At 41.7% G+C, this 20,726-nt stretch overlaps 1 protein-coding gene across 2 annotated transcripts in view; it reads left to right on the top strand.

The window, feature by feature from the left end:
• dntt (deoxynucleotidyltransferase, terminal) overlaps positions 1 to 2,164 on the top strand; it is a 36,060-nt gene extending 33,896 nt beyond the window's left edge. Inside the window, exon 10 of one of the 2 annotated variants that reach the window (XM_047030103.1) lies at positions 1,713 to 2,164. In XM_047030103.1, the coding sequence (XP_046886059.1) occupies positions 1,713 to 1,799 (87 nt within the window). In that variant the 3' untranslated portion in view covers positions 1,800 to 2,164. The remainder of the gene's footprint in view (positions 1 to 1,712) is intronic. The other variant, XM_047030102.1, reaches the window with a different exon arrangement.
• Positions 2,165 to 20,726: the final 18,562 nt, after the last annotated feature.

The following is a 20,726-nucleotide window of genomic DNA, read 5'->3' as shown; positions in this document are numbered from 1 at the left end:
CAAACATGACACACTGGTCCTGGATCCGGCCGAACCGAAAGAAAGGAAGCTTTACCTGTCTCCAGCACTACTGGACGGCGTTTGGTATTCTCAGTGGTGCAGTGGAAGGTTTCAGGGTCTAATCTCTGAGTTGGTCTGCTGTGCTCTACTGTCAGTAAGTAAAGCAGAGAGCCCCTGGGAGGAGGGAGGGAGGCATTGAGGTAGATTGGAGAGAGTGGACACGTCACTGAGAAGGCTTAGTGTCTGATCCGGAACAATGGCTAAATTGGCCAAAGTCAAGCGCTGATTGTGGCTTGAGCTCTTTGGTCTTTCTGTTAGCAGGATCTGGGAGCTTTTCTCTGAGCCTTTTGACCAGTAGACTCTGAGCCGGTGTCCTGTTAGCCAAAGCCTTCTAGCTTGGCAGGCTGCTGTACTGTATATAATCACCCCAGCCGGTCTGGCTCCTAAAAGCTTGTTTTTTACATATAGCCACTTCATTGGTCCCTGCAGTCTGTGTGGCAAGGTTTATTTGTGTTTTGAGTGGCTGGATGCGACTGGGTTCAGGGATTTGAGTGTTGTGGAGAAAGAGGCGATGTCACACTTTGATGCAATGTAACTGTGGGGGCGTTTTCTATGTACTGTTCTTTATGAGAGAGGGAGCAAGGTTATCCTGCAGAGAAGCAATCACACAATTCCTGCCAGTGTGTGTGTGCGCGTGTGCTGTCTGTGTGATGCTCCTGTGTGCCTCCATCCTGAATGACTGAGAAAAATGGACGTGAATTTTCACGTCCATTTTTTCACGTCCAATATCTCATGATATTTAATGAGGCCAGACCTGGACTGGTCCTGGCTGCCTTTACCCAGCTTGCACCCTGGGCCTCAAACCAAATTGTAACATCTCTCTTGTCGTTTGCATTGGGAACAACAAACTAGCATAGCGGGACACATGCCTCAGAGTGCTTCTCCTCTCCCACCAGTTAGGTTGGGTTAGCGTCCACTTCTAGCTGGCCTGTTTTTTCCCTCTCCCCTCATTTCCGTCTGTCAGCTCGAGTTTAGGACTTCAGGGCAGGATGTGTCAGAACTATAGCTCTCTTTCGGCCCCTCTCTCTCTCTCTCTCTCTCTCTATCTCTCTCTCTCTCTCTCTCTCTCTCTCTCTCTCTCTCTCTCTCTCTCTCTCTCTCTCTCTCTCTCTCTCTCTCTCTCTCTCTCTCTCTCTCTCTCTCTCTCTCTCTCTCTCTCTCTCTCTCTCTCTCTCTGTCTCTCTCTCCCTCCCTCCCTCCCTCTCTCTATCTGTAGGCTTTCAAACTCTCAAGGTGAGTCAGCATTGTCGTTGTGGTGTTCCTATGGAGATGTTACCTGTCACGTGCTGTCCTCTGACAGGCGACTTATAGTGGTATGTCAGGGAGAATAGAGGGTAGTTACTCAGTTGAAGGTCAGGATTCAAACGACTGGAAGAGAGAGGACTGTTGGCACATAATCCTGGATGGTCACGCAATGTCTACAGTTGTGGAAGGATATTGTTTTAAACTAGCCCTATAATGTTCACCTTGACAAAACACAACCTTCTTACTCTTTTGTAATAATTTATACCACTAATACTTAACATAATTTGATTACACAACAATTCCCATGTACCTACAATCTTATTACCATTGTTGTTGCTGTGTAGCTGCATGATAGTTACAGTAATGTAAACTTAAAGTATAACATTTACAAAAATCTCTTCTTACAGAAAGAGTTCCTACCAGCAAAGACTGAGGAGGACATATTTGCCCACCTTGGTTTGGAGTACATCGCGCCCTGGCAGAGAAATGCATAAACACCTCTCTGTCTCACTGGAATCCATACAGCACAACACACACCAAAGCTTACACATATAGATGTTCTTCTCTGCTCCGGCTCTGTTGCTGCGCTTCACCACTGATGCTTTATTTTGTCATGGGCTTTCTTGTTGGAAATGCTGTGCTTTCCGCCCGGCTTGCCGTGTGGCGTGTTACCAGAAGTAAACTATTTCTAATAATTTGTGCATAGTCTACTTCTATTTTACCATACCTTTATATTAGCATCATATCATGTATGATGAAAGTATATGACACACAGTCAAATCAACGAGGAGATTGGATTTGGTGTCTGCAAGGTAAAAGGGTGTGAGTGAGAGTACGAGAGAGAGAGAGAGAGAGAGAGAGAGAGAGGGAGAGAGAGAGAGAGAGAGAGAGAGAGAGAGAGAGAGAGAGAGAGAGAGAGAGAGAGAGAGAGAGAGAGAGAGAGAGAGAGAGAAAGACATGTCGAGCAAATCGTTTGTAATCACCCTCCTCCTGGCAGCAAAGTGCTCCGCGTGAACTGGAGCCAAACATCCTGGGAATTGAGAGGCGCGTAATGAGCTGCGGAACAGAAGAGCAGCATTCAACATCACAGTTTAGCCTCCATCTGAGGCCCACGTCAGCTGGAGATCAGTTAGCTACCGCCAGCTACAGCCTTCTCCGTCTTGTCGCCGTGAATCCTTTTCCCTGGCCCGGCAATCCTAAATAAAAGGTTAATCAGTGAAACGGCAGCATTTTTCTGGGAAAGGGGCCACCGACAGCTCAAGTACACAGAAAGCTCAAGTACAAATACAAAGGTAATAGATCATTTAATTGTGATCATAGTGTAGCATTTACAATTGTTGAAGACCTCTCGGCTGTTGGGTCAAACAGACTTCCCTGCAGGGATTACAGTCAGACAGTCACCACAGAAGTTGCCCAGTCGACACCTCACTCTAGCCCACTTTCCCATGGTGCTCTGCCCCAGCAGGGCCTTCCCAGGATACCTCAGAAAGAGCAGAGATAGATGGCCAGTGTTCAGCCATCCTAGTGAATCACCCTATTTAAAGATCTTTAAGTAGAGCAACCCAGGCACTTTGAGGACTCGACCCGAGGGCCTCTCCCTTTCCCACTCTGTCTCCCACTTTCCCTCTCACTCTTGCCCACTGTCTCTCTCTCTCTCTCTCTCTCTCTCTCTCTCTCTCTGTGTCTCTCTCTCTCTCAACCTACTGGCCTGGCTGGCCCTTCCAAGTGATCAGAGTACTGGAACTAGAGCTGGCTTGTCTTCATGGCCTGGGTCACTACATTACATCATCTTTAAACAACGATGAACTTTTAACTTACTGTAACAATGGAGTACGTTGGGAGGATGGAAATGGTTGGCTGGACAGATATGACACTGAAAATATATTACTGTCATTTTATTCATATACACGGCTTCTCAGGAAAAGCTTTCAGCAGCCTCGAAGTAAAATGGGCTGTTACCTTTTATTAGAATATGTTTGAAACTCAATAAACAAAATTACGAGGAAGTGTGAACTGAGTGTTAATTATGCTCTAAAACGTCTTTACACAGAGTTACAAGGAATGATTGTGGACAACTGAATCAACATATAGTGGCTGGAGTCTGACTTGATCGTAAACTTAAGTTATTCACAAAATCAGTTTTACATGCAGGCTCGAGGAGACAGGGTTCAGAGTGACAGGTCTTAGCTTGTATATTTATTTAATTGTATATTTATTTAAATAATACTAAATCTCACCAAAACTTTAAGCCTTTGAAATTTTTCATCAGGCATTAATTTATTCATGTATCTTTCCAAATGTGCTCACTATTATACAAATACTTTCCCGATAACAGGATTTGGGATTTGGAAACATAAAATATTTGAAACGTATCCCTTTACATATTCTTGCCTGAACTTCCATGTGTGAATTAGTAAAATGAAAATAAACATACAGCATATACATATTTACTGTAGATATATATATAGAGAAATGAAGTGCTTCAAAAATATCTGCATAAAAATGCTTCATATGTTGACAAAAAGATTGCATTCTGCGATCCAATCAGTTTCCATTTACACCTAAGCAATCATTTCACAGCCCCAGTTTGCGCTCAGTCAGTTTCCACCAGCAGTGTTCAATAATGCAATTCTGACACCCATTCTATTAACTCACCAATATCCATCACTGCAACCAAACTTTGTATTGACAGGTTGATGGTGGGTGCCTGGCCAGGCCCTCTCTAATCTCTTTAGTGGTAACCCTTCTCCTGACCTTTTAACGAGCCTGTGATCTCTGTAACATCCCTTCTTAAAATGATGAGAAGCCCTCGTACCGCTCCATCCATTTGTCACTTGGGGAGATTAAGGGGGTGATTGAGGAAGGCGATGATAGCTGGGCAGTCTGCATTGAAAGCAAGTGCTGTGCAGATTAATGAGCAACCCATTCAGGAAGACAGTCAACTCTGGGGAGGACATGCACTAGCCATGATCCTATCTCTGAATGAGGGATGCTGGCATCCCTTCCTGTCTAAACGTCTCTTTCATCTTGCTCGTCCCTGCACTCAAAGAGGCAACCGCATGGACAGAAATAGATCCCAGTGAAGGCTGATCATTTTCCATCTCCTTGACTAAACTTTTGCTATGTTGTGGGAGAGGACAGTGATTTATTGGATGTGCAGCGCTGGGTAGAATGCATGTGTCGGGGGCCAGTCAAAGCCATACGAGAGGGTGACAGAATAAGGACACTGTGTATCCTTCCCTCTCAAGGCCTGTCACTACGTCTACTCACCCGGAGAGAAAAGTGGAACCGATACATGACTGCAGGCTGCGGAACAAAGGAGGAGAGAAGGAGAGAGAGAAAGGAGAGAGAGGAGAATGTGTTGAGGTGCTTGGTGTGGAGTGACTGTCTTGAGGAATGTCTCCTCTGGGGCCTTGTCACAGCCTCCAGTTGCCTGTAGGACATGCCTGTCATCTGTTCAAGATGAGTCGATCATAGAAAGAACTTGAGCTTGATCTACCCATTCAAATGTAGGAACATCGGGTGACTTTGGGACACTCCCAGGGTGACAAGATGTGGACGACCCCTAAAAGCGACATTGACAAATGACCCGCGTACTTGTCCCTGAAGTGGGCGGAGAGAAGCGGAGGAATCATCCGCCTCCACAGGTGGGGAAAAAAGAAAAGGGAGAGAAAAGAAGGGAGGGAAAGTGGAGGAGGAGTCACCATCTGCTGCACAACATCCCATCATTGCCCTCCACTCTGCACCACATGGGGGGTGGCTGTGCTAACCTGCACCCTCAAGCTCTCCCTGACCCCCTTCTTAACCCTCAGTGTCTGGTCCAGCAGACACAGTCGGTCTGGTTGTCCTGCTGTCTAACCACAGAACATTTTAAATGACAACTGTTTTAACGTACACTAATATAGAATAACTCTCCTGTAAGCCTGTGGGTCTGAGAACTATTGTAGAGTTCCTCCTTTTGATGTGCAAGACAAAACACAACAATAAGCACATTTCTCAAAAAAGCAAATTTAATTGTATTGGCTGATGTAACACATTCAAGAAGAATAGCTGTTAAATCTAAAACAATCTCTGCAACTTTTGGAATCTGCAAACAAAACAAACAGAATAACTGCTAAAAAAACAACATAAATAAGATTTACATGAAAACTATGCAGATATTCATTGCTATACCTAATAAATTATTGAATTATTCCAAGCTTGTGAATGATGTAAAAGTTACTCAAAATCAGACCTTGTAAATCTGACACACTTGACCAGGGTAGAAAAGTACTTCAATCTGCTGAGACAGTTCTGTAAAAGTCTGAAATCACAACAGTTTAAACGGTACATACATATTTACACACTATCCCTAGCACTTTTCAACTACCTTTTTTAGATACATTTGCTGAAGACTGCGCTTTTGGTGCAACTAGTGAATATGGTTATGTTGGTAATGAATTACTGTAGATGTTATTGTGTTGTTCTGAAGAAAAAGCGAACCATCCAACCCTCACTGCGACCTGACAGATTTGTTGGCGTAGGTGCACTACCTCATTTCACACTTTTCATTTACCTGGTGCCTTGGAGGCAAGCCAAAATGCACCAGGAAGGGCCTGGGAAACGGTGTTTCCCAGGTTTCATAGAACTAACATAGACGTAGATGTATGGTTAAAATAGACAACTCATCAACATGCGAGTTTTAGACCAACGTGCGTATATTTTGTTGAATATAGACAGGTCTGTCATTTAGTAGAGCTGTATAAAACCTATGGCCTTCATTTTGTCCATTCTCAGAACTAGGCTGAAGAAGACAGCTTTAACCAGAAGGACAATTCTTGCACTCACAAATTATTTCCAGAATGATCAGTTATTTTTGGTATGGCTCTCATTGTGTCAATCTCTGTGATGACTCCTGCAACTGATTAGCTCTAGTGTAGAGCAGACATGGATGTTATCACAGATTGAGTCCCAAGGCATCCTTAATTGTCAGCCTAGCCCTATGCTTGTTCCTGTCCCACTTCGTTTGGTGTTCTTTCTCAGAGCACTTCTCATTCACTCACATGAATGCTCAGATCAGGACAGGGGACATGGAGAATGTAGGTTTCCGCCCACTCTATTCTTAGCAGTGTATCTGAATCTGCAGTGTATATTTCCTGCCTGGAGCCTCTCAGACAGATTTCAGACTGCATGAGCATTCTCCTGCCCATCATCATTTGAAGTTCAGGTACGCAGACGCTGTTGTCCAAGGCTATAATCAGATGAGACAGACATAGACACAGACATCAAGTAGTTATACAATTTTTTCACTTTTTCTTTGTCTTGGTCTCTCCATCTCTCTCATCTCAGCCATATCTGTTTCTGTCTGTCTTTGAATCCTTCCTTATCTTTCACATTCTCTCACATTTCATGTTAACTCCATTGAGTACAAGTTGTCAGAGACAGCTTTCCCTTGTGAAATGTCAAATCTTACTAATCAAGCTTTTAACAGGCTCTAAAAATGTCATTTCCTGATGACTGAGAGGGCCTACACCTTTTTCCCGCCTTGACGCCCCCTAAACCGCCTCCGATCCCCAGCTCGCTCTCAACAAATAACAGAAGATGTGCAAGATTGCGTGGGATTACCAACTGACAAAGTATTAAATGACATATTTGAAGTGACAACGCTTGTGACCTTCTGCTTCTCGCTCTTGTCCCCACGCCAAACACCACTCGCCGCACGTCACCACGGGGGACGCAGGGACTCTGACGTCCCACTGAGATGATGATGACTTCTCTGACTGAGTTAAGAGGCACAGAGAAATTACAACTTTCATCTGCCCAACAGTCTTATCATGAACTCCAATTCCTCTTCAGGGGTGTTTCAAGGCAGAGACATCCTAGGCGGTTGCCTGGGACGCCGCCACTCTTCCGTTATGTATTTTGGGGGCAATTCAAACTGTAATTTTTATGATTGTAAACATAAGACAAATAGCACTCACATGACACACAAGACATATGTATTTGTAGTGAGAGAGGGGGTGGGGGAGGGGCCCATATAGTATGTTGTCAACCTTTTTTGCAGACCTGCTTTTGGACCTTTCCTTTCGTGTTTATAACTGTAACATGTAAAAGTGTTATCTACCCTGAAGATGGACCGTTTTTTTCTCGTTTGGGTGGGGGTGACCAGAAATACCACTGTTCCTACTTTTGTTTGGCCCAAACACACCCCTGGTGATTATAGTTGCATGGCCAGGTGTATTTCCTAAGTTTTGTTCTGTTCTGTAATATTGCATATTTCTGACGTTTGACATTTGCTTCAGCAGAAAAATCTCAGTATTTGACATATTTGTCAACAGCTCAGATTTATGTAGATCTCCAGATTGTTTCAACAGGCTAACATTTGATCTTGGAACAGTGGCCACAGTGACAATTATACTTCAGTGAGGCCACAACCTGTACGACCGCTCTCCGCTCTCAACTGAGGTTAACCTACAGTAAGTTCTAAACAGTGATGTCTAGGATGAAAGGCCCTCAGCAGTCTAGACAGACCCCAGAGGCAGGGAAAAAACAGCTGGGGCTAATTCAGTTTACCTCAGTCTGCTCACTGTGAACAGCCAAAAGGATGGTAGAGAGTGAGCAAGAGCCTTAATCATATTATTCTGCTCTAGAAGACTAATATTGCTATTTTCTCATGGCTTATTGAGGGAAATGAGAAAGCAAGGATGACAGTGGATGAGAAAAGATGTCAGAGTTGGCCGGGGGACATTATCCCATTGATCTCCAGCCCTGAGCTTCCGGTACACAAGACATTAAAATGATCCATGGTTCTGTCCCCTGGCCAAAAGAAGTGATATTGAGACATCAAAAGCACTTCTTTTGTTCCTGGCAAAGCTTGCATCCATGTCACCAGAGTCAGAAATAGGCAGAGAGGATTTCTGCTATAGGGGCCGGTGTGATCATCTAATAAGAACACTTCTACCACTCGTTTCTTGCTCCTCAACCCCCTTCTGCTGTCCTCTCCTCCTCGACTCCGAAGCAAAAGCTTGTGTCTGGAGGGCTCAGTGTTGCCATAGTGTACAAATAACAGTCACTGTGACAGGAAAACAAGTGTAACACACACCATCTGGCACTCCACCGTTGTGAGCCACAGCCACAGAAGAGCTGTGTGTGTGTTGTGTGTGTGTGTGTGTTCGGGTGGGAGATTGAAACAACATCTTCTCTACAACTCAATAGACGTGCCAAAGCAACCAGATGGTTCCTTTGATTTTCTGTTTTTTGTCCTCACATGGAGGACTACTGGAAGCAGGTCTGGTCTTAGGGTTGCACATTGGCCATGTTGAATGATTTTAGTCAGACACTATTGACATTGGGAATAAATAAAAGCAGTCATCGAGGAACCATTCGTTTGCCTCAAATGGTTTTATGATCAAGAAATCCAACAGATCCTCTCATTCATTTTTCAACCCAATACTGTTTATTGTGTTTTTTTAAATAGTTGGAGTCTGGTTTGGCTCCTTTGATTGTCTCATCATGCATTTCCCTTATATCATGGAGATAGATTTTCATATATTCAATAAATCCTAATCGATCCCTTGTGAGGATCTGTAGTTCTATTACCGAGAATTACTCATCTACGTAAGAGAGCAAAGATATATTAATCAATGCAACCTTTGCAACTAACAACCTTGTTATTCCTCAAAGCCAAACAAAATGAGAATTTGGCAGCGTGTTAGTCTCATTATCGGGACCAGTGAAGAATAGACACTATACAATGCAATTGATCACAGCACAGAGACAGTCCTAACAGTCAATAGTTGCACAGAATGAAAAATTATCTGTGTGTGTGTAATGTTTGCAGATTTTTTTAATTGTATGGATTTTAGTGTTCTTTTCAAAGCCCTAATTTAATTTAAGTCCACTTGTTTATTGGATCCTAAAATGTATCCTAACGTTAGAAGTGTTCTAATGAACACTTCTGATGAAATTGTCCTAATCAGGTATTCTGTCTAAATGATTTGGAGTATTCCAATGAATTCACAATAAAAAAATGATTTGGATTAATTTGTTAGATACATGAATGTGTCTCATAACTTAAAGATGAATGACAGGTAACATTGTAAGGGTTACTGTACTTAGTCATACTGATATAATGTATGATATTTAAGGTAACTCAATAATACTTTGTAAAAGCCAGAAAATCTACTCACTACTAAAACATTGACTTCAAAGTCTAATGTGAAAATAAATGTACCTGCTCTCAACCCCCCCAATCTACAGTAATCAAAAGTACAGAAAACATTTGTGTTGCTTCTTTAGAATTACGTATTAATATTGTCAATATTGTGTTAATTAATAGACAATGTCTTACACTAATGTGTTGATTCAGAATCCCCTGCATCATACAGACACACCCACACACACAAAATACCATGGGAACACAGACATAACTTCTTGAGAAATGAACTATAGAGATGTGCCCTGTGCTAACCCCTACGCTTTGTGAAGATTCATTTGACTGTAGAAATGTTTTACTAGAACTGGCAATAGACAGACAATCAGAGGGAGTTGGAGGCACGGCAGTCAGACATTCAAAAAGGTTGTGCACCCTTTCCCAAAGGACTCAGTCAACAGTGGATCTACAGACAGACAAATACTTACTGGGGAAGGCCGCTTCCGCCATGTCCCTACTTGTTCAACACTGACGACAAACACACTCTCACATTGCACTGGAAAAGGCACTGACAATGAGACACTGTCAATAAGGCGTAATCATAAGAAGTTCAACTCTGATAGACTAGAGACACCATCGTGAAAGGACAGTGAAAGCCTGGAAGCTGAAGAGACTGATGTTTTTGCTTTGGATGTGGCATGATTCTGTCATACCTGTCCAATTTCTTACTGTATGCATAAAAGGATGAGTTTGAGTCAACATATCTGTGTTATTATGATGATTTAAATATCAGAAGAGATTAACTGCATCCTCCAATGAGTATGGATCTACTAAAGCTAGGCTGACAGAGCAGCTCCAGAGAGTAGTGGAGACTAGTGGGTTCTACTCTAGTAATTTCTCCAGGACTGTCTGTCTGCATTTGTCCAATCCATGCATGCCAGGAAAGATAAGATGCTGCGGGGTCAGGAACCATCTTAAATAGGTTAAATACTATGCATCAACTGAAATATTTCTATATGAGGCACCTTATTTGGCAGGGGTGCTATTAGCTATTTATCAAATCTCCTTTGGGTCTGCAGGTGCAAAATGAAGACAAGGAGTGAAGATGGCACAAGTGTCTTTCTTACAATACTCTCCTGTTCACCAAGCTCTCTGTGCTTTTTTTGTGGCCAATCAAGTGAGGAGAAATTGGTTCTAACCTCCTAAAAATTGCTTGCTTGCCTTGAATTTATCTTAATCGAATTTCTGTCTGCAGTCGTTAGAATTCCCTGAAGAAATTCTATCGTTCAGAGAGAGTTGTTCATGTAAATGTGCGGCCAAATGTGTTCAAAAAACAGATGGGAAATCGTCTGGTTTGCATGGCACACACAGATTCAACATGATTCATTCTGAAAAGCAAACAGGTGAAATAAAAAAAACAAAAGCTAAAACTTTCTATGTTATCTTCTGTCTAAAAACATGGCAGACGTGTTTGCAAACAGCTGCTTTAAAAAACATGTTTTAGTTACTTTAATGTCCACAAATTTTACGTAGCAAACAAAACAAAACACACACAAATACACACACATGCACGCACTAAGACACAAACACACACACACGGCTTTAAATAATGAATGCCTGTCAATCAGGACTGGTAGTATGGTAATTGCAAATTGTGATGATGAATGCTTCCTATGAGACTGGAATTCCACCATACTGCCTACTGCCCACTTTCTTTTTTGTCAGACCTTGAACAGGGTGACTTGCGACTGTTTGTGTGTATTTTCTTAGCCAGTCATAATGTTCCTACTGGTACAGTATGGGAATAATGATGTGAGAAAAGAATACCCTGGAGGTTCCTTCACATCAAAGTAAATATACCATAAATTCCTTCAAGGGAAATATACACAAAGTCTAGAGTAATGAACAGAAAAGCCTGTCCTGTTTTGCAGGTTCTACCATGTATTGAACAATTTGTGTCACTAAACCAACACAAATAATGCATGTAAACCCTTTCAAAAATAAGTGTTTTAAATTTGTTTATCCCATTTTTAGGAAATTCAAAATCTATTCACAATAGCTCTCCAAGATGGGTGTCTTTGCATCTCATTCCCATTCATCCCATTGCACAGAACCCAAAGGGTTGTCTTCAAATCTTGCAAAAGTTTTAATACTTGAATGTTTGACACTTAAATCTTAGAGTGTTGCCCCCTTGACTTTCATGCGTTGTGAGTGACCAACACCCATTTACTGTAACCTGTCGGCTTGAATTTGTGGGAGGAGCTATGGAAGCCATGTAGATGTAGTACTGTAACTTGCCTTGCCTTAGTGAGCAGATGTTAAGTGTTGTGCTTCTTAATGTTTACCAAAGGCAGTCCTCTCTGTGAATCATCTGAAGTTGAGTGTAATTAACAGAGAGGTTTCTGCGCCGTGTAGGCTTTTCCGCTCTGAGCACCATGAAACATAAACAGCATCCCGATTAAAGATGCATTTTGTTTGCTGCCTTCACCCTCTGATCTCCAGACCCCCCACCTCCAAACCTCCTCCCAAGCTTCCCTTCCCATGAGCCTTGTTTTGAATTCTCCTGTAGTCTCACCCGTGAGGGCAGGGCCCGGAACCTTGACTCTGACCAGAAACAAGCTATCTGCCATGATACACAAATCATTAAAACTTCCAAAAATGAATTATTCACGCTTCTAAATAAGGCTGACTGTAGGAGCAAGTGTGTGTTTGTGTGTGTGGAGGAAGGGGTGCCAATTTGTGGTTATGTGAGTGAGTATGCATTCATACAGCATGTGTGTGCCAATATGTGCTTTTGTGTTTGTGTGTGTATGGGGATTCATTCATGTGTACGTCAAAGTGTGTGTGTGTGTGCATTTCTCTACGTGAGCACCATTTCGAAGTTAAACATCTTGTGTATGTGTGTGCATGAAAGCCATGCTCTAAGGCATAAAGACACAAATTCATGAGAAAGACTTTAATATTCAGCATAAAACTGTGGAGGACTGTTTAACTGTTTGAACCTAAACCATAGGAAGAATTCCATTACCGTGGATGCACAAAGCGCAGGCTTTATCTCTACACTGAATAAAGTATTTTCAGAGAACATGACTGATCAAACCACCAGGTACCCTTAAATAGAGCTTGTAAACTACCTTGACACTGTACACCCTCATCAGAAGTTTCCTTCATATTTAAGTCAAGTGGCCCCTCAAATTAGCAAAAATTCGAAATCCTTGTATTTAAGAGCCTTCTGCCTCGGGTCTCAAACCCCCATCTTACCCATATCGACGAGCCAGAAGAGATATGCATTCATATTTGATGGAAGACCTTCAAAAAGTGATGAATGGCAATTTTCTCATTTCCTCCATTTAACTTTTAATGATTGGCCATCAGGTACAGAAGGTCGAAGGAGCAGGGCAGGGCCGTATATAAAGAATAACTCAAATCATTCTTTTATTTCTTATAAAATCAGTGAGAGGGTTGTGGGTAAAATGTATGTATCCTGAATATTCTAATTTAACCAAACACTTGAGAGCACCAAACGTAAAATGTTTTCGAATGTGTGACAAATGAGCCTTTTTGTATACTGACATTTTCAATCTGCCAGGAAGGTTAAAGGATCTACACCTAGCTAACGCCGAATACCTCCCCGTTCAGCATTCAACTTGAAGGAGCTAGCTGGACTTAGCATCTGGTGCAGGTGGTGTACTGTAGCCTACTTGCACATCAAACTGCATCATGCATCATACAAAAATAGACAATTTTTAGCAAGCTGAAATTACATTATTTAGTCGAGAGACTACCTGTTAATATGCAAACAGCATCAATTCAGAAGCAAAAGCACAGTTTGCTAAGCGGAAACACATGGGAAAGTGGGGGGATATTGACTGTGGAGCCCACGTGCGAAGGAACAGGCACAGTGAGTTTATCCCAAAGTGATTTATGGTACTATTGGACTAAATGAGGTGTGAAGCAAGCCTCTCCTTTAAGCTTTGGTTCATTTGAAGATATATCTGCGGCACTAGAGTGGGATGGGCCATGTGGTGTGTATGTGTGCATGTTTGTGTGCGCGTGCGTGCTTACTGCATGTGTGTGTATGGTGTGGGCATGGGCAGACAGGTGGGTGAAACTTCCCACTCTAATTGATATCCCCATTGTTCCCACTCTGTCATCCATGGCCCAGCTCCTCTGGAGAGCTCCCCATTAGGATGGATGTGTTGGAACTCACACAGCAGATCAGCACCCAACAGAGCCTGGCGTCTTTGTGATGAATCGTATAGAGAGATAAGATGCTGTTATTATAGCATAACGTGCACTGAGACAGTTATACCTCATGAGACAGCACATTCCCCTATTATCAGGTAATGTGGCTGTAGAGGTAAAATGTGGTTAATGCTTGAGGAAGATTATCCTTGGTTCGGTAAAATACTGGGATGACTAAACAGCCTCTATTTGTTTTTCACATTCCTCATGCGTAGATCCAACAAAGAAAATAATCTAAATGCATCATGTTATCCCAGGCAATTATGTCAGTCAGTGCCTTCAGCAAATATAGATATATATCTTGACAGTGCAGGTTCACCATTCAGAAAACATCCTCACACAAACACATGACTTATTGATCAGACCTTTTAGAGATCTGTTGGGTAGCTCCACTTTGTGACCTTGTTTGATCATGTGTAAGATATGCCATACTACTGGCAGGCCACGAGGAACGTGGAGAGAGTGTTTATACCGGTTCAGCAGTCAGCTCACAAATGATTCATTGTGTATGCCGACCAAGGAACATTCACACGTCTGTGTCACCTGGAGTTCACAACCTAGCTTCCGTACATAGGTGAACTGAGAACCCCTCTCTCGGCCACGTTTGAGAAGCATTGACGTGTTCACTTGAATGCTAGTGTTTGGGCAGTTGTGCAGGGGCACCTATTGAGTGAGTCCTTATGCTGTGAGAGGATACTGTGGTTTTGGAAACTGTATTGTGCTCCTGAACATTTGGCTTATGTGCACATTGTTGCATTCCCCCAAAAGACCCACAGGATATACGAAAATGCAGTGCTCGTTCTTTTTTTATTGATGATGTTTAATTACCCTCTAAAAAGTCTGGACTAGATCCACCTTTTATCACTCTGGCAGTCTTCTTTGTCTTTTTGCAAGCCTTCAGTGACTTCACATTTTCTGTTGATGTCTGTTCATTTGCAATGGTTTTCTATGAACATTCAAATGTACCTCAGCCTGGAAAATCTAAGCATCTAGACATCAGACAAAGCTATGGCCTTGACAACTCCATTAGACCTCCCATATGCCATACAACAACATGAATAAAACATACGAAGCCATGAGTAACTGCAGAGAAGTACATTTTGTTCATAACATACAGCAGCATACGTAACATACAAGTATTTTATTGTCAGATGCACAGAAAAACATAGGGTCAGACTGGGCACTGAAATTCTTAGGTCAAGACAACGCAAAGCAACCTGGTATAACATAACATATAAGTACACAGAACATGGATTACATCTTATGATGAGCAAAAATATAGTAAACCTCCTAATATACAATACTATACAATATTCTATACAGTATACTAAACCTCGAAATACACATAATACACATAATAACCTATAGTAACCTTACAAACCTATTCTTGTATATATATATATATATATATATATATGCATATATTTGCTTTGTGTTGGTGAATAGTTCTGTGCCATACATTGTCTATGTAGGCATACCTTGTTAATTTGCTGTAACACACTGTTCAAACAAGTAGGCCTTATGGTCATCAAGAACAAAACATGTCAAGCTTTCAAAACATGGTTAATAGGTATGACAGTGAGGATTGGTGAGAAGATTTTTTCTCATTAAGTTGAAAAGGATAAATTGCTTGTAGTTGAACATTTCAGGTACTGAAAACAACGATTGTAGAGATGCCATTTCTGTAACACTGGAACCTGATTATCTCAAGTTCTGGGTTCCCTGCAGCTGCCTTGAGCTCAACCTCAATACATGTGACAGAAATGTGCAACGCCGCAAAAAAGGAGCAAAAACTGAACAAAAGCAAATTTAACTGTGGATAAAAGCCATCGCACTCTGTACTGTAAAGGGGACACAAATGACATCAAAGGTCTCTGGTAAAAAGAAAAAGTATATGGTTGAAGACATGATTGGAAAGTAGTGTTACAAATGGCAGGTGCCGAAGCCCATATTCGTTTTTTGTTTAACAAGGTATTACTTACCTATTATGGCTATGGAGGTTATCAATGTGGAATGATGCCTCTGTGTTGTAAGGTTGGACTTGCCCTCCAGCACAGTATGCAGATTATTATGCTCATAACAATGCCCTCATAACTATCCCCCCATAACTATAACCTCATAACTATATGTTTTCGCCTCCAAAGTGACCTGTCTCTTAACCCTAACTCCGGCATTTGTTCAGCTTTAAAAGCAAATAAAGTTCAGAATGTGCACATGCAGCATGTCAAGGAATAGCCCTTACACCTCATCAAATATACATTTGCTTTACATGTGTTATGATGGAGCCAACAGCACACTCTCTCTCTCTCTCTCTCTCTCTCTCTCTCTCTCTCACATTTGTCATGTTAATCCAGACAGCAAGGAAGCTTATTGTATTTGTGAAACGCCCCTTGTAGAGTAGTGATTTATTAACATGGTAGTGGTGGGGGGAGGAGGGAGGTAGCATACTTGGTATGTAAATCTTGTCAATTTCATTGACATTGGATTCCAATTGAAATGTGTATCTGAAAAAAAGTCAGTCTAGGTTAAATCACTTTGTATTGCAGGTATAACGTGAGAATGCAGAGATTGTCAGCTAAGAGAAAAGAAACAAACATATCAGAAATCTTAAAGAGATTACAGTTTTGCAGCCAAAACTATGACCTTGCATCTTTAGTTCAAGTTGGATAGTTGTAGAATAAAATAAACTTTGATTAAACAGTTTTATCGGTTTATTCTGAGCAATTACCACATTAGGCAGAAACAGGTGCAATCGTTAATTGGCAATTAGTATGAGACAGTTGAAAGGTGAAAACATGGAAGCAGTTACAGTAATTAGTCGCGACTAAATTTAAACAGCACTGTTGATTGTAGCCTTATTTAACTTGTTTTCATTTCCATTGCCACACATAACGACTAAAAACCAATGAAAACTGGACATGAATATTCGCATTAAAATACTTGCTTCCTAATTCCCTGTAAGCCCATGTATTTGCATGTTTGGCATCATATTCATACTTGGTTCTACTCTTGTGAATGGGATATCTTATATTCAGAGCGCTTAACTCTCTCCCTGCTTTTCCCATGCTTGACCTAGTTTTCTGAGTGCTAATATGCTAGTGAGGAGACGTGTGGTGTAGGCATGTCAAATTGGCTCACCGTGTGCCTGCATCCCACTTCCTGTCAGTCCCTCAATAATTTTTATTTTTTTATGAAAACCAACATTACTAATGGATGCTGGGTTCTACAAAGAAGCACAGGGGAATGAGATATTACAACCAAGTACTTTTCATAAGCATGAGGTACATGCTAGGCAAGCTATTGAGTCCTTGTTTTCCTACATAGGGAACTAATGTGTAAATGAATTTAATTGGCTCCTAAACCCCTCAGTTTGAGTACAGTAATAGTATGCGTCGACTTTCATTCAGAGGATCCAAAGTTGGGCTGAGTGAGGTGGCCATAGGGAGCATTATTGACAAGCTACAAAATACCCTTACTTTTATGACTGCCTAAAGTCTCTGAGAGAATGCTAGCTGTCTGAGTTTTTAATGAAGAAGAGACAGTTGATATAATCACATTAGGCCTCAAAAACCAGCATTAAGGGAAAATATTATCATTGAACTGGGATTACCCACACCATGGTTGGTATTCCCTGGCAGTGCCAGGCCTGAGTTGAGCGTAATAAACTTCAGAGGGAAAAAATGATGTATAAACTGTTTCAGTAAATGAGCTAATATATAAGGAATCAAATGCAATGTAAATGAATTGACATGGGCTACAGGAAAGTAGACTTTGGAACAAAGAAGCGCAGATCACCCGTAGTCACTGCGAGTCATGTAGGCAGCAGATGGTAACATTGTCAGCTGTGAATGTGTGAAGGAAAACGCCTTTCGCACATCACCTGCTCCAAATTAGCTGGGCTCATCCCCTCCTCTGCGACAACACTGGATGTGAACAAGAAACTGACAGCCTGTAAGAGCTTTCTGAAACCAGAGACACAAAGTGAATCACTTTACTCATCGGACTGCTTGGCTTCTGTCTGGGAGACTAAATGTTTATCATTGTTTGTCCTTTCCTCTCCAATACATTGTTCACACGGGCATAACAAAGACTGCTAAAACTGTTGAAAATCAATCATAGAGTATAAGACAGAGCAAAAGACCTTCAAAACACTTCTGAGCGAAGCGTATTCCTGCTTTTCAAACAAGCTGTGCATTTGCATCTTATACATCACCTGGTGCCAAAACCAACATCAGAGTCGCGTTTCCTTCATCGAAATTTGAATTTGGACTCATATCTCTCTCAACAAAGTATCTGGAAGCTTCTGCAGTCCTTCTTGGAAAGGATGAGAGATAGTGTGCAGGTCTCCAAAGGTCACCTTTTGACATTATGGAGTGATTGGGCTTTGTTCACTAGGTGAGGGAGAGTGCTTTCCCATTACTCTCTGTGTGGAGTGGGGCTGGGTGAGGCCCAATTGGGAGAGCGGATGGGAAGGAAAGGGTAATAGCTCTTCATCCTCTCCTGTGGGAAGAGAAAGGGATTTCATCTTTATGTGAGAAGCCGATGATGGGATGGCCTCTTTGTCACCATGGCAATTTAAGTCATTATACAAGCCAGCGCCAAGTAGCTCTTTAACTTTCCACTCTGGCAGCCACTGCCACAGCTCCCTGTCACAGGAGAGGAGCTGGTGTGTCACACTCCTCTCATTTAAACACCTGGGCTAGGTCAGACCTGTTCACAGCATCATACACTTCACTTCAGACAGTCAGAAAACGTTGACTATTGTGGAACAGAATGTTGAAGTCATTTTACAGGAAAGGGAGGATAAGTCATCTCAATGTTGATGCTTGCCATTGGACAACACTCCAAATTTCCACTCCAATCACAATGGTTATTAAATCATCAAGCTCAGACAAACTAGCAGAATCTCACTGCAGGATTCTGGGTTATAATCCAGCCTGGGCCATTGGCCCTGCATGTATTTTGTATTCTTACATTTCATAACTCAACAACAGCATTGTTTTCTCCTGCAGTGAGTTTTTCTGGACGTTTTTCCTTGTCTTCCTTGAGGGTTTAGGTTGATTGAGGGGCAGTTCTATGGGTGTATGTGAAGCCATCTGTGACATGCTTGCGTGTAAAAAGGGCTATACAAAATACATTTTGATTTGATGATAACTCAACAAAGTGAGTAACATAATGTGAAGCAAAGCAAAACAAGAATACTGGAGAGTAATTGACTGAGAAATCTCAGTCATCATGGGTATCCTTATCCTTACCCAAACTCTCCTTAAGAGGCTCATCCAGCCGCCAGGGCTTACCTTTTCATTGCAGCTGTCGATAGAACAGTATTAATACAAGCAGATCCATTCCTGAGGGCATTATGAAACTCTCCCTGACTTTGTGTGCTCAATAAAATATTCATCAGCTAGAGTCTTCACCGGCCCAGGACAGACCACCACTCCTGCTGTCACACTGTTCATGGAGGGGATCTACTGCAGTTAGACCAGACATGCACACACACACACACAGACACAAACATACAGACACACACACATGCTTCAGATAACATAATCAGATAATTCTGTAACAGTATGTACTATCTCGATCCATTCCCTGCTGACAAGTTGCATGATATGGGTTTTTACAAATAATCATCTAATTACTATTAGAAATTAGCAAGGTCTAGCATTCATCCTGTGAACAGTGATGTGAAGCGTGAGATTTATGTAAATTAGAATGTTTTGAATAATGTTTGTCTAATAATCCAGTGTGAAAAAAATAATTTTACTAGACATATCACTTGACAGCAGAAAAGATCATTTCATGATTTCTGAAAAAGGATAAAAATGACACTGTCTGTTTTTTTGTATTAGCATGAAAAATCAATTTCCAGCTCCTCCTTTAGACTCTAGCTGATGTCTGGGTTCATATCGTCAAAGCTCCGAGAACAGATACAGTAATTTGGTGTCAAAGTCAACATTTTTTCACAAATGTCAATCGGCCAATATTATTTGCAATCTGGGTACAGAGAGGGGTCTGTGTTCAGTCAACCATTAGCTTTAGCCTTACAAATAGCATACATTTTTTACAAATCAAATAGGATGTTTCCCCTCTCTCTAACTCTCCCAGCGCTGTACTGTTGAAATATAGATGTGCCCTCTCAATGCCCTCTCTTTGTCTCTCAATGTGAGTCTCCAACTAGCCACCTAGGTTATGACATATAGTCTATAGTATGTTCACGGCAGCATAGTAAATGAAAGGAGGCAGGCATACACACTTGATCATGATTGCATTGTCAAGCTTCAAGTAGACACACAATAATGAGTGAACAACTCAAGATAGCTTCTGAGTATTAGTTCATATGTATATTTGGAGGATATTGTTCAAGTTAGGATTTAGAGGAATCATGTTTTCAGGGTTGGAGCTTCTGCGGAACCCACTGTGCCGCCCACCATAACTTGTTCACCTGAGAAGTATGAACGACTCAGTCAGGAACATCTTTCAACCGGACCTTATCCGATGAGGGTTCAGGGCAGGAGAGGAGAGGAGTGTCACTGGATAGGGAAGGGTATACCTTAGTGGTTAGAACATTTGACTGCAGATTAAAAGGTCGCAAATTAAAATCCACTCCTGTGCTGCTACTTTGGAAATGTTGTCATCAATAAGTGTCTGCAAGATTTGGTTGGTTCGCTCAAACACTGGTCATTGGTAATAATTACAATATGTGCGTGAGAGAAATTATCATGGACCTTTTTTCTTGTAAGGATATCCAAAATTAACAATGTTTTAAATGCCAAAGAAAATTAATGTGTTGTAAATAATTATGGTGGCGTAACATAAACATAATTTATTTTCTTAAGCATTAGCCAAGGCTACACATCAAAGCAGGCTTCGACTGAATCTCATTTAAATGACCCGTTGGAAAGAGACAGGACTGAGCATTACCGGAGAATGCACCTGCTCTTGCATCGCCAGCAATTCACCTGGTCACCTGACGCGCCTTCGACTCCTCCCCACAGTGCTACGCCAGGGCAGCGCTCAGCACAAATCTGACCGTGCTCCGATA

The sequence above is a fragment of the Hypomesus transpacificus genome, chromosome 11, assembly GCF_021917145.1.
Source record: "Hypomesus transpacificus isolate Combined female chromosome 11, fHypTra1, whole genome shotgun sequence".
NCBI classification, from domain to species: Eukaryota; Metazoa; Chordata; class Actinopteri; order Osmeriformes; family Osmeridae; genus Hypomesus; species Hypomesus transpacificus.
The sequence above is the reverse complement of the archived record's forward strand: the minus strand, read 5'-3'. Positions and strand labels throughout refer to the sequence as shown.